Source organism: Piliocolobus tephrosceles, chromosome 19 (genome assembly GCF_002776525.5).
Source record: "Piliocolobus tephrosceles isolate RC106 chromosome 19, ASM277652v3, whole genome shotgun sequence".
Classification (NCBI taxonomy): Eukaryota; Metazoa; Chordata; class Mammalia; order Primates; family Cercopithecidae; genus Piliocolobus; species Piliocolobus tephrosceles.
The window spans coordinates 20,273,984-20,287,158 of NC_045452.1; the positions used below are offsets into that span (position 1 = coordinate 20,273,984).

A 13,175-nucleotide genomic window follows, 5' to 3' on the forward strand; every position below is an offset into this window, starting at 1 on the left:
TACAGGCTTGAGCCACCGTGCCCGGCCTTGTTTTTTTTTTTTTTTTGAGACAAAGTCTTACTCTTATCTCCCAGGCTGGAGTGCAATGGCGTGACCTCGGCTCACTGCAACCTCCACCTCCCGGGTTCAAGCGATTCTCCTGCCTCAGCCTCCCGAGTAGCTGGGATTACAGGTGCCTGCCACTACACCTGGCTAATTTTTGTATTTTTAGTAGAAATGGGGTTCCACCATGTTGGCCAGGCTGGTCTCGAACTCCTGACCTCAGGTGATCTGCCAGCCTCGGCCTCCCAAAGTGCTGGGATTATAGGCGTGAGCCACCATGCCCGGCCAGCATCTGTGTTTTGATGCATACTCGTTTGAGAACTGCTGGCCTGAAAGGTTAGAGGCTACATCAAAATGAAATCATTATATGCTAGAGGATAGCTACTGTGATTAGATGGAGAGCTTTTCTGAGGGAGCAATGGTCAGTTAATTCAAGGGATGTTAGCAGGCACGTAAGTAGTCCCAGTTTCTAGGGAGGCTGAAGCAGGAGGATCACTCGACCCCAGAGTTAGAGGCCAGACTGGGCAACCTTAAAAACAAAATAAAGATGCTAGTCCTTGTGGAATAATGCTCAGAAGTCACTGATGCATATCCAGAAAATTGTTTTAAAATTGTTTCAACAGCCCTGGAATGCCTCTGGGAAATCCCCTGAAATACACCAATCCTGTTTCGCCTAGTGTTCTACAACTGAAGGGGATGACAAAGGCACCTTTGACTCTTCATGGTAGCACTGTCAGTCCCGGTATAGAAGCATGGAGTTATTTAATAAAACGGTCGTTGAATTCAAATTCTAGGCAACTGGACCCAAGAGAAATTGCAAACACATTTAACCTCTTCATGTTACATTATGGCAGAACACTGACCCTTAGGTTTGGTAGGCTAGGAGCCTAGTAAATACGCTGGGAAATGACTTCATAGATTCCCATGTCTCTCTCCCTTTTTAGGTGGTTTTTCTCCTCTGTGCCTATGTTACAGTGTACATGATATATGGGAAATTTCGTAAAACTTTTGACAGTGAGAATGACACATTCCGCCTGGAGTTTCTTCTGGTCCCAGTCATTGGCCTTTCCTTCCTTGAAAACTACAGTTTCACTCCGCTGGAGGTAAGGGAAGGGACTGAGTACCAATTCTCAAAGGGAAGTATGTTTCCCCATATCCTTCCCTCCAGACCCTGGGCTTGCCTTCTGCTTACAACTGTGACCATTACTCATGTATCATTCAGTTATAAGTTGAGAAGAAACTGACAAGCTATTTACAATGCTTTACTTGGAAATGAGCACATCTAAATAGTCATGATGCCCATAAACCAAGCAGGTATCACAGCCCTACTTCTGGCTGTTGAGACCTTCTCTTCAACAGATGATTAGCAGATCCCTGAATACCTGTAGCACACTCCAGGCTCAGAAATTTCAACTCAGTAAGTTTGGACTGTGGCCCATGAATCTGCAGGCAACAAGCATCTTGGGAGATTCTGATGCTGATGTTTATGGACATGACTTTATTTATTTATTTTTTGAGATGGAGTCTTGTTCTGTTGCCCAGGCTGGAGTGCAGTGGCACGATCTTAGCTCACTGCAACCTCCGCCTCCTGGGTTCAGGTGATTCTCCTGTCTCAGCTTCCCGAGTAACTGGGATTACAGGTGCAAGCCACCATACCCAGCTAATTTTTGTATTTTTAGTTGAGACAAGGTTTCGCCACGTTGGTCAGGCTGGTCTCCAGCTCCTGACCTCAAGTGATCCACCCATCTTGGCCTCCCAAAGTTCTGGGATTATATGTGTGAGCCTGGCAACGTGACTAGATTTTAAGAAATTGTGGCTTCATTTATGATTTTATACTATGAAACTATCTTTTTTTTTTTTTTGAGGCGGAGTCTCGCTCTGTGGCCCGGACTGGAGTGCAGTGGCCGGATCTCAGCTCACTGCAAGCTCCGCCTCCCGGGTTTACGCCATTCTCCTGCCTCAGCCTCCTGAGGAGCTGGGACTACAGGTGCCCGCCACCTCGCCCGGCTAGTTTTTTTGTATTTTTAGTAGAGACGGGGTTTCCCCGTGTTAGCCAGGATGGTCTCGATCTCCTGGCCTCGTGATCCGCCCGTCTCGGCCTCCCAAAGTGCTGGGATTACAGGCTTGAGCCACCGCGCCCGGCCAAAACTATCATTTAAGTTCTTTTTGGCCGGACACGGTGGCTCACGAGGTCGGGAGATCGAGACCATCCTGGCTAACACGGTGAAACCCCATCTCTACTAAAAAATACAAATAAATAAATAAATAAATTAGCCGGGTGTGGTGGCGGGTACCTGTAGTCCCAGCTACTCGGGAGGCTGAGACAGGAGAATGGCGTGAACCCAGGAGGCGGAGCTTGCAGTAAGCCAAGATAGTACCATTGCACTCCAGCCTGGGAGACTCCATCTCAAAAAAAAAAAAGTTATTTTTGGCCAGGTTTGGTGGCACATGCCTGTAGTCCCAGCTACTAGGGAAGGTGAGATGGAAAGACCACTTGAGCCTAGGAGGTCGAGGCTGCAGGACGCTATGATCATGCCACTGCACTCCAGCCTGGATGACACAGAAAGACCCTATCTTTAAAAAACAACTAAAAGTAGTTTTTTATATAAATGCTCATGCCACACTGTGAAAAAAGCAGTATACTGTAAATCTTTCAAAAATTTGAAAAAAAAAAAAAAACCCTTATATTTACTTAGATGGTAAACTGATTAAAATATAATTTTTATTGAGAACTTTTTTCCCCCCTTACTGTACCTCTTCCCCAGCAAGCTATTGTTTTAGTAATTATGTTCTTTTAAAGAGATGGGCCTCTTCTTGGTCTTGCTCAGTCTCTGGCCACTTTCTCTTTGGCTCAGATCCTCTGGACTTTCTCTATCTACCTGGAGTCAGTGGCTATTCTGCCCCAGCTCTTCATGATCAGCAAGACTGGAGAGGCTGAGACCATTACTACTCACTACCTGTTCTTTCTGGGTCTGTACCGGGCACTCTACCTGGCTAACTGGATCAGGCGGTACCAGACTGAGAATTTCTATGACCAAATCGCAGTGGTGTCTGGAGTAGTACAAACCATCTTCTACTGTGACTTCTTCTACTTGTATGTGACCAAAGGTAGGTCCTGGGATAACAGCACTGATGCTGGCACTGGCCTAAGGAGTTACTCATCCATTCAGTAACTATTCCAGCAGACACATACAGGAACAATCAAGTCTCTGCCATTCACAGTGCTTGTGTTCTAATGCAAGACAAATATTTTCAAGAAAGAAATGCCATCAAAACATGGTCAATAGGTTATGTGTACTATGCAAGACAGCTGTGAGATGACATTTGACAGAATACTTGGTTAGTAGTGAAGAACATTCCAGAACTTATTACAAGCCCCAAGGCAACAGCTTGGTGTGATGGACAAAAAGGCTAGCAGGGTCCAAATCTATAAACCTGGAGATAACAGGTCAACCAAGACCAGTTTCACATAGGGCAGGGGTGTCCAACCTTTTGGCTTCCCTGGCCCACATTGGAAGAACTGTGTAGGGCCACACATAAAATACACTAATGATAGCTTATGAACAAAAAAAACACCTCGTTTTAAGAAAGTTTACAAATTTGTGTTGGGCCATAAAGCCATCCTGGGCCACAGGTTGGACAAGCTTGACCTGGCACCTGATAGGCCAGGGTTTGCACTATGTTCTGATTGCCAAGGGCGGCTATTGTGTCATTAAAAAACCCAATCCACTAGCTGCTATGTAGGGTAAAAAGCAGTCCAAGTAGTGACTAGCTATGGGGCAGTTGCAGTTGTTCAGGGAAAAGGTTCTAGGTAGAAAAAGATGTGGACGCAAGTTCTGGGACTTGAGAGGGACTGCTGATGGATTGTATGAGATGTACAATAGACAATTTGAGGCCAACCACTAAGTTTACAGCTGCGGGGAAGGGTGCCAGTAACCAAGTCGGGGATCAGCAGGTCCATAGTCAACCAGAGATGAAGACTCCCCCTTTAACAATCAAACATAGCCTGTAAGCTGGCCATTAAGAGATGATACTAAGATCATGCACCAAGTTATAAAGCAGTCCTTTCATCAGATAGTAAATTCTCATTTCATCTCCATTTTCTTCCAGTCCTTAAGGGAAAGAAGTTAAGTCTTCCAATGCCAATCTGAGAACCCTCTGAGATAGTCTACGCCTTAACAAGCACATGAAGGAAACTATTTTGAATGTTCTTTGGCACCTTATCCATTTGGGATCAAATGTTAAAACCAGAAAAATGCTTAGTGTGGATTTCAGCAAAACTTGATCATCCCACCCAGAAGACCTTCTCATCAATAGACTGCCCTTAAAGACTCATTGTAAGGTCATAAAAACCTGGGCCAACTGCACAAATACGGTGCCTCAAAATGACTGCAACAAGAAACCTTAAGGTGCCTTACCCGATGAAAAACATCAAATAAATGATTGCTCTCTAAGGCCCGAGGGCAAGATTCATGATGAGGAAGTCAACCCCAATCTGGAACAATGTCCCTCCTCTTAAGAATGTCCCAACTAAAGACCAGTTAAAATATTAGAGTATGCTCTTGTGAATTTCCACTTTCCAGGTAGGTGACCAAATTTAGGTGGTCAAGATATAAAGGTGACAGCTAGTTTTAAGTGTGAGACTTATTTCACTTTCATACTGCTTTCAGGCCAGAAGCAAACCAAATTTACCAGGTTTGGCTGGAAGAGTTTTGTGCCTCATCTTTTATTGGTTTGAATTTTTTCAAACTAGTGACTGATACCTGCCTTGCACTTAGTACCTTAATACCAATAACCTAATGGTACTTAGGTGAGTACCATTTGCGTAATCACTGTTTTACTATGAGCAGAAACAGATACATCCAAACCCTTACCTACTAGGTATCCTGCTAGGGTTTTCGATTCCAATTCTTAGAGTAAGTTTAATCAATTCTACTTTCCTTTCAGTTTTAGGTGCTAATCAGTCAATCCAATATTCTCCACCTTTGTCTTGAAACAAAAACTGTTTTAAGATGTCTACATTGAACTATTCAGAGAATTTTTAGGCAATAAAACCTCACACCTTATTGTCAACAGTGTTTTTATTTATACCTACAAAAAGAAAACAAGATGGTATCAAAAGGACAATTTACAAACTAAGAATAGTAACATAGCTTTCAGCATCCTGTGCCTGAACATCACACATCTACAAATCTTTCAAGTCTTAATGCAACAGGAATGTGTTTGGAGACCAGCAAGAACATGAATAGAGAGCACTGATCCCAAGCAAAAGCCACTAACCTTTTAGATGAGAAGTCCACACAACGAATTGTTAGGGAGGATTGGGGAGAAGCAGCCCATTGCTTAATACATTGAAACCCTTTCCCTAAGTTGAGTTTCAATCATGAATGCAATAACTAGCATAAAATGATTCTTCTGCTCATGTTCTGAAGCCAACAGCAGAACCTGAATTATGAGTGACAAACATGGAGGCAGAAGAGTTAAACTCTGCTAGATTTCAGCTGTGCTCAGGCCATTAATAGCTTTTAAGGTTTGGAATTTACTGTTATGATTACAATGTCCCAGGTGGAAAAAGGGAAGCAAGCAATCCAAATAACCACTTGCTTGCAGAGACCTTTCCCTCAAACAGATGCTTTCAAGAGCTGCGAGAGAGTAGGGCATCCCTTGTGGTGGAACCTCTATGTTTAAAGAAAGAAGAAAAAAAACCCAGAATTTGGTTGTAGAAAACAATGCCCACAACAGACTGGCCAGTGCTGAGACAAATTTGGGGTCGGGGGGAACACTTTGGTTTGAAAGCACAGAGCAGTTTGCCATGTTTCTTCTGTGCCTACCATCCTCCCTTGGCCTCAACTTCTATAAGATGGGGGGGACAAAAAGAGAAGTTAAGAAAGAAGAAAGTGGAAAATTAAAGATGTCAAAGTTTTTACATGCATATATTTCAGCTTATGCTGAAGACCTACCTGTATGTTGCACACTGAATCATACTTTCAGAACCCCTCAGAAACCACCCCTCTCTCCCTAAAGAATTTTAAAAGGAAAACAAAAACCTCGAGTATAGATCTTACAAATCAGCAAGCATTCAGGCCTTAGCCAAAGAATGCAGTGGAGCCTTCCGCCTTAAACTGCATTGTGAATGAATACAAATTAACAGCATAAAAATTAAGTCCCATATCAGATCTGAAAGGGGTTTCTGGGGCTGTCTGATGTCTCTATCCTGTTGTAGTGAACACAATAGCAGAAAATTCTGTCTGGGTTCATCTAAAAGTCTTGGTAAAACAGCATTACTATGAAGAGGATGAACTCACCTACCTTCAGATGGAGGAAAAGTGAAAAGGACTTAGACTTTAGTCCTCCATGACTTTTCTTAAGCACTACCTACCTGTAATAAGCTGAGTGCAAAAGGATGCCGAAGAAAATCTGCACCCAGAAGCTGTTAGAAAGCACTGCAGAGAACAGGGTATGGAAAAATAAGAGTTCTTAATAAACCCTTAAGATTCTTTGTTCAAGGTAACTTTGCCAAAAGGGCAGAGTAGCTGGCAAAGAGTTGTTTTTATTCTAGCTCTACACTGCGTTTGAAAAGAAAATCTGCCCATTTTGAATATATTGTTTATAATTAAATGTGCTTTTTACACTGCAGGTCAATATAAAAACTGGTTAGTAAATTTCCAGTGAGCATTTATGGTCATTTGCTCACAGCAGCTGTCTGGCTGGACAATTAATTTCACAGATGGTCCCCAGTTTTACTGGGAAATATAGGCAGCTTCCACCCAGATGCTGAGATGCTACAGTTTAAGCACTGCAATAAACACTTGTGGTTTTTAATTCAAAGGATACACAAGACTCCGCATTTCAATTTCTAACCTGACACTAAAATGGTTATTTTTCAGTAATGGGGGCGGGGGAAAGGCAGAGTGTAAAGGGAGATAAAACCAATTAGTGATTTTTAACTGTCAAATGCACTCAAGCAATCAGTCAAAACAGGCCTGAGGAAACCTGTTCCAACTTGAGAAACATTTAAAAGCACAAAAGAAAATGTGCAGGGAAATCCCTGTTTGTTTTCTAACCCAGTAATGAGAAATTTAAAGCACAGATGCCATCTTCCTCTGCAAAACAATTCAGCCCTCCCCCTCCCTCCCCCCCTCCCCACCAACTCGGAAAAAAACAAAAGATGGGCTCCCACAAAAGGGCCTAATACCTTACTCTTTAAAGATGAAAAATAGCTCAAATATCTTCAACATGCAAGAAGTTGGGGGAAGAATTTAATCTCTTCCAGTCAGCTCTCTCTCTCTATATATATATGTATTTTTTTTTTTAACAAAATGTTATTACAGACTGGATCATTTTGGCGGGCAGAAGAAACCTGGCAGTGAATTCTAACTAATCTGCATGAAAAGACAAATCACAATGGTTGGGGAGAAAAATTAAAAAAAAAAAAAAAAAAGAAAAAGAAAAAAAAAAGAAAGAAAAGGGGAAGAGGAAAAAAAAGGAAAGAGTGTTCCTTAAAATGTAATTAAGTCTGCTGGAGTCACTACCACTTGAGCAGTTTCATTTACGTGAAGGAGGAGGAGGGGGAGGAGGAGGAGGGTATTGGTAGGCAGTCTGCCCCATGTAACCTATCATATTGGTAGCTCCCGGAGGCTGTGCAAACTGTTGTGACATCAGTGGCTGTGGCTGCTGCCCAGACCGGCCTATCCCACTAAACTGCTGGCTAGAGCTCTGCGAACTTCTCCCAGTTGAGGTGGTGCTACTAGCTCCGTAAGTGCCAGCACCATATTCTTGAGCTGTATAGCTACTGGTGCCATAAGCAGCTGCCCCATAGGTGCCTTGACCATAGGTGTATTGGCCTGCTTGTGCTCCAAAGGCAGAATTTGGACTTCCATAGCCACTGCCATTAGCATAACCAGCTCTATCGGTTTCACTACGATCCCGATAGCTTGCAGAGTCTCTCCGGCCACCATCCTTGACTCCTCGAAGCCTTCGGTCACACTCATCCTGATACATCAGATTGGGATTGTTGGCTGAAGAAGTGGTCCGGTAACGAGAACGACCACCTAATGGGAAGATACAAGGGAATTTTTAATGCCAGATGTATGACCTAAACATAACAATGTAAAAATTCTACTGGGTACAAAAGTATTAAGCATGTTGCCTTGATACTTAGTTATGCTGGCCAGCCTCCAAATTAGTACTGTAAAAATATACTCATAATTTGATTACTTAATGGGGCACATTCAAAAGCACAGTAAACATTAAAGGACACTAGACCTTTTCACCCTTTTAGGCCCTTTACTTGAGAATGATCAAGAAACACGGTGTTACAATACGAAACCTTAAGTGAGGAAGCCCAGATCCTCGGATATTCTGCAACTGTACATCCAGCTGCCATGTCTCAGTTTCTACCCACCACTAAACAGTGTAAAATGATCTCTCCGTATGGAAAACTATAAACCTAATATACTACTAAGTATTTTTGAAAGTATTAAAAAAAGCAACCGTGACCGGGGGCACACTGGCTCACTCTTGTAATCCCAGCACTTTGGGAGACTGAGGCAAGGAGGGTCACTTGAGGTCAGTACTCTAAAAAAAATACAAAAATTAGCTGGGCATGGTGGCACACGCCTGCAGTACCAGCTACTTGGGAGGCTGAGGCAGGAGAATCGCTTGAACCCAGGAGGCAAAGGTGGAAGTGAGCCGAGATGGTGCCACTGCACTCCAGTCTGGGAGACACAGAGAGACTCTGTCTCTGCCCCTGCCCTGCCAAAACAACCACATTAACTCTCAGACCAGTCTTGGCTGGGTGTGGTGGCTCACTCCTGCAATCTCAGCACTTTGGGAGGCCGAGACAGGTGGATCATCTGAGGTCAGGAGTTTGAGACCAGCCTGGCCAACATGGTGAAACCCCATCTCTACTAAAAATACAAAAATTAGCCGGGTGTGGTGGCAGGCACCTGTAATCCCAGCTACTTGGGAGGCTGAGGCAGGAGAGTCACTTGAACCTGGGAGGCAGAGGTTGCAGTGAGCTGAGATCGCACCATTGCACTTCACCCTGGGTGACAGAGCAAGACTCCGTCTCAAAGAAACAACAAGAAAAAACAAAACACAACAACAAAAAAACAAAACAGACCAGTCTCTAAGGAAAATAAAATTCACAATTTAGCTTAACTGACAGAACTACCACAACAAACTTCACATTTTCTTAGTTGAAAAACGTTATAAAAAACATTAGGGCCGGGCACGGTGGCTCAAGCCTGTAATCCCAGCACTTTGGGAGGCCGAGACGGGCGGATCACGAGGTCAGGAGATCGAGACCATCCTGGCTAACACGGTGAAACCCGGTCTCTACTAAAAATGCAAAAACTAGCTGGGCGAGGTGGCAGGCGCCTGTAGTCTCAGCTACTCGGGAGGCTGAGGCAGGAGAATGGCGTAAACCCGGGAGGCAGAGCTTGCAGTGAGCTGAGATCCGGCCACTGCACTCCAGTCCGGGAAACAGAGCAAGACTCCGCCTCAAAAAAAAAAAAAAAAAAATTAGGCAGTGTCCTTTGTTATGAAGCAACACACTTAAAGCCTTCGCATGGTTAAAAACAGCAACTAAAATGAGGCACAGTAAGCATAAAGGGATACCTTGGCAGTACCTGGAAAACTCCAGGACTTACCCTTACCCCCGCCTCCGCCGCCGCCTCTGTGGTCCACAAGCTGCATCAGTTTTGGATTGATAGCCTGATTGGCCTCTTCCAGCACTTTGATAAGCTCTCTGGCCTGTTTTAGGTTCCCTGGGGTGAAGAAGGTATAGGCGGTACCCTTGTTGGTGCTACGGGCTGTTCGGCCAATACGGTGCACATAATCCTCTGAGCTGTTCGGATAGTCATAGTTGATCACAAACTTGACATCTTCCACATCTTCCACGTCAATGATGAGTCAGTGTGTAGGTTGATGTGGCAGGGAAAGAGAAGGTAAAGGACATGCCAACAACAGGTGGGAAGCACGAATGCAGATGACAGCAAGAGGAAAGAAGGTGAAGTTAGTAACCACTCTGAACAGAAACAAAAAAAGACTCATCCCAACAGAGTAAAAGAGGATTACTGATTCCTAGGACATGCATGGGAAGTAGCATCTTTATTGGCTGTAGAATCCTAAGGGAATCCCATCCAAACATCCAAACTCCTGCCTCTGCTACATTTTACCAATATACTGACAGGAGTTACACCAAGATTGGTCTTCAGACGCAAATTCCAATACTATCCTTTACAAAACTGGAACGTAGAACAAAGTGGTAAACCACTGTTAAGTTACAAGGCCTAATCACTTCTACTCTGTTGGGAGAAGCCTGGCAAAATCGACCAACAACATAACAAACTTACCTTTAAACCAGTCACAGAGCAAAGTAAAAAAAGGAGCTTCATATATTTATTACTACAATTTAAAGGAAACTTAAAACATTTGTTTTTTTGCTCTTATATTTTTAAGAAACTGAGTAGAGCCAAAGCTGTTAAGTACACACCTATTTTCCTTTGCAGAAACATACAGATTATCTATCCCCTTTCAATTACAAGAGCACATTACACTAAAATTTTACTGTACTACCAAGCCCAGCTTCTGCCAAAATGAGGATATTTTTGCTCAACTCAAGGTTATTTCAACTCAGGACTTGTTTCAATTATCAATGATTGTCTATGTGACCTGGGAAATTAAATTAATAGCCAAAGAATGTGGGAAAACCATGAAACCTTGAGACACAAGTTTAGTATTCTCTCCACTGCTGGGAATTGGGCTGAATAACCTCCTAAGGCTTAAAATGTAAATGTTAGTGTAATGCTTTCAGCTGAATGTATATTTTTACCTAAACAAACAATTTTAAGAATATAACAAAGACTCCTACTGTTTTGTGGAAAAAAAATCTGCATTTTACAAAGAATATTCAGAAAATATCCTAGATAAAACACAGATTTTTGTGATATAAATAATTAAAAAACATTCTCTGTTTGTTACCAGACCGATGCACACTCCCTCCTCCTTTGGGAAACCGCTGCAGCCGATCCCGTCTCTTTGCCTTTTATTTTTGGCGGCCTCCTTTCGAAAACTCCGCCTTCTGACACGGGACCACTGGAGCGCGGGGAGCATGCATCAAGGGTCCGTGGCAGTGAGAAGTCCCCACACACGCTCGCTCTGTGAACTGGCTTAGATGCTTCTCTGTAGCCCCATTTGGTTGCCAAGCGCCGGAGAACCTGGGTTCGGGTAAAAATTTCAGGTCCTCCAACGCCTCCCCCAAGGATAATTGGGGTGATTGTAGAAAAAAATAATTAATAAAAAAAATGTAAGTTACATCCAAAGGGTCAGACTGCATCTATTGCCCAGACTGGATTAATTTCAAGGGAGAAAGGGGAAATTAAAAAAAAAAAATTAGCTGCTGTTACAGGGCTTGTGAAGAAGGGGCATTATGTCTGTTTCTTATTACAATAAAGGCTCCTCGGTCTTTACTGACCCCTAAAGTCCTGAATCACACCAGAAAGACGAGAAGGCACTTATCACAGGGGGCAGCTTGAGTCTCCGGCTTGGGTCGTTGACGCAACAAAGGAAAAAAGAATTTACAGGGCCAGGGTGGATGTAAGATGGGGGGGGGGGGGGGGGGGGGGGGGGAATTCTACTCCATGGTATCTTCAGAGCTAGAATAACGCTCCGTATGCAATCTCACTGCATATGACCATGGCAGCAGAACAAGTTCAGTTACTACACTGGATGCGTAAGTGTGCTTTCCTAGCAGAAAGCACCAGGGGCTGGAGTCAACAGTTCACATGCTAATACTTGGAAGTATTTCTGGGGGTGTTCAATAGAGGGCAGACATGATGCAAAGTTCTTCATACTAGAAAGGTGTCCTGTGTGTGCACACACAGCTGGATGGGGGCACATACGAGCAAGCGTAGAATTTGGTTTTCTCCAGTCAAGTCTACCCTGATGTTATCTGTGCACTGCCAAATATTATCTTGCTGCCTTTCTAGATGATGCTGTAGCAGGGTAAGAAATCGAAAGTTAATGTTTTGGCCAGCTGACTGGGATAAGAACTTTTTGTTTGAAAGGCCCTATGACATGGCCTGAATCTCCAATCACTAATTAGGAGGGACTAAGTCTAGCCAAGAGGCTCATCTAGAGCTGCTTCCGGCCAATGTAGATTTGTCTCGGCCATGTATTGAGTGATCTGCAGCTGATATCAAAGCTTCTGTTAAAAAACAAAACAAAATAAATTCAATACTTTTAGTTTAACAGTGTGTAGTTTAAACACAAAAAAGGAAAAATAAAAAATATCCCAGTGGAAAGGGAAGTGGGAGCCTAAGGATGACTATTATAAAATTATGGGAATCAAAGAACTTACCTGAAGGGAACATTTAAGAGACCATCGCTTGACAGGAAGTGAAAAAAGGCCTGGTGACTCAGCTGAAAATTGCACCCCTGTCTATGAGGTAGAAGCCTTCACTTTCCAGGATCTTGTAGGACATTGGTCAGAATTCTGCCATTTTGGTGGGTTTTCTCCCTCTTTGATTTTTTACAAGGCAGCAAACAAAGGGGCCCAAAACAAGCACTGATGTTGAGTAACAAGAAACAGACTCGGGTACCTTCCCTCTCCCCTCACTTGGATGAGTGGGGGTGGGATGAAGAGTCTAAGTTATTCTAATGGTAGCCAATTAATTTGGTTTAGAAATGCCAGGGGGACATAGAGCAAATATTTTTAATTGTCTAGGCAAGATGCACAAAGAAGCTACCAGCACATAGCAAGCCTGTTTAAAAACCAACCATTACTGAAAGCTTTCTGTAAACTGCTTTCAGGCCTCCGCCTCCTCTCCCAACAGGCCCAAGTTCTAATGGCACAGATCCAGACATGACCTCAGAGGGCAGAGGGGCAGAGAGAACTTTCCATCATGGCTGCAGGTCACCACCTCTGAAGGAGGGAATGATGAGTGCAATGCATAAAAAGGCTTCATTACTTTTGTATTCCAGTCTGAATACCTGTTCTCTTTATATTAAATAGTATAAGGGAATAATATGGTACTTCTCACCGTACTGGGCAAATTAAATACCTGTCAATAATTTAAGGATTTCCTTATAATACAGATAATCTTTTTTTAAAATATAAAAGTTCTGAG

The 13,175-nt window shown here is 43.3% G+C and overlaps 2 protein-coding genes across 4 annotated transcripts in view; one reads left to right on the forward strand and one right to left on the reverse strand.

Moving 5' to 3' along the window:
- KDELR3 (KDEL endoplasmic reticulum protein retention receptor 3) overlaps nucleotides 1–7,500 on the forward strand; it is an 18,616-nt gene extending 11,116 nt beyond the window's left edge. Inside the window, exons 3-5 of one of the 2 annotated variants that reach the window (XM_023222014.3) lie at nucleotides 987–1,145; nucleotides 2,898–3,150; nucleotides 4,153–7,500. In XM_023222014.3, the coding sequence (XP_023077782.1) occupies nucleotides 987–1,145; nucleotides 2,898–3,150; nucleotides 4,153–4,193 (453 nt within the window). In that variant the 3' untranslated portion in view covers nucleotides 4,194–7,500. Of the gene's footprint in view, nucleotides 1–986; nucleotides 1,146–2,897; nucleotides 3,313–4,152 lie in introns of those variants that run through there. The other variant, XM_023222013.1, reaches the window with a different exon arrangement.
- DDX17 (DEAD-box helicase 17) overlaps nucleotides 5,106–13,175 on the reverse strand; it is a 24,286-nt gene continuing 16,216 nt past the window's right edge. Inside the window, exons 12-13 of one of the 2 annotated variants that reach the window (XM_023222011.2) lie at nucleotides 9,696–9,938; nucleotides 5,106–8,093 (exon numbers count right to left, since the gene is read on the reverse strand). In XM_023222011.2, coding sequence (XP_023077779.1) covers nucleotides 7,588–8,093; nucleotides 9,696–9,938 — 749 coding nt within the window. In that variant the 3' untranslated portion in view covers nucleotides 5,106–7,587. The remainder of the gene's footprint in view (nucleotides 8,094–9,695; nucleotides 9,939–13,175) is intronic. The other variant, XM_023222012.3, reaches the window with a different exon arrangement.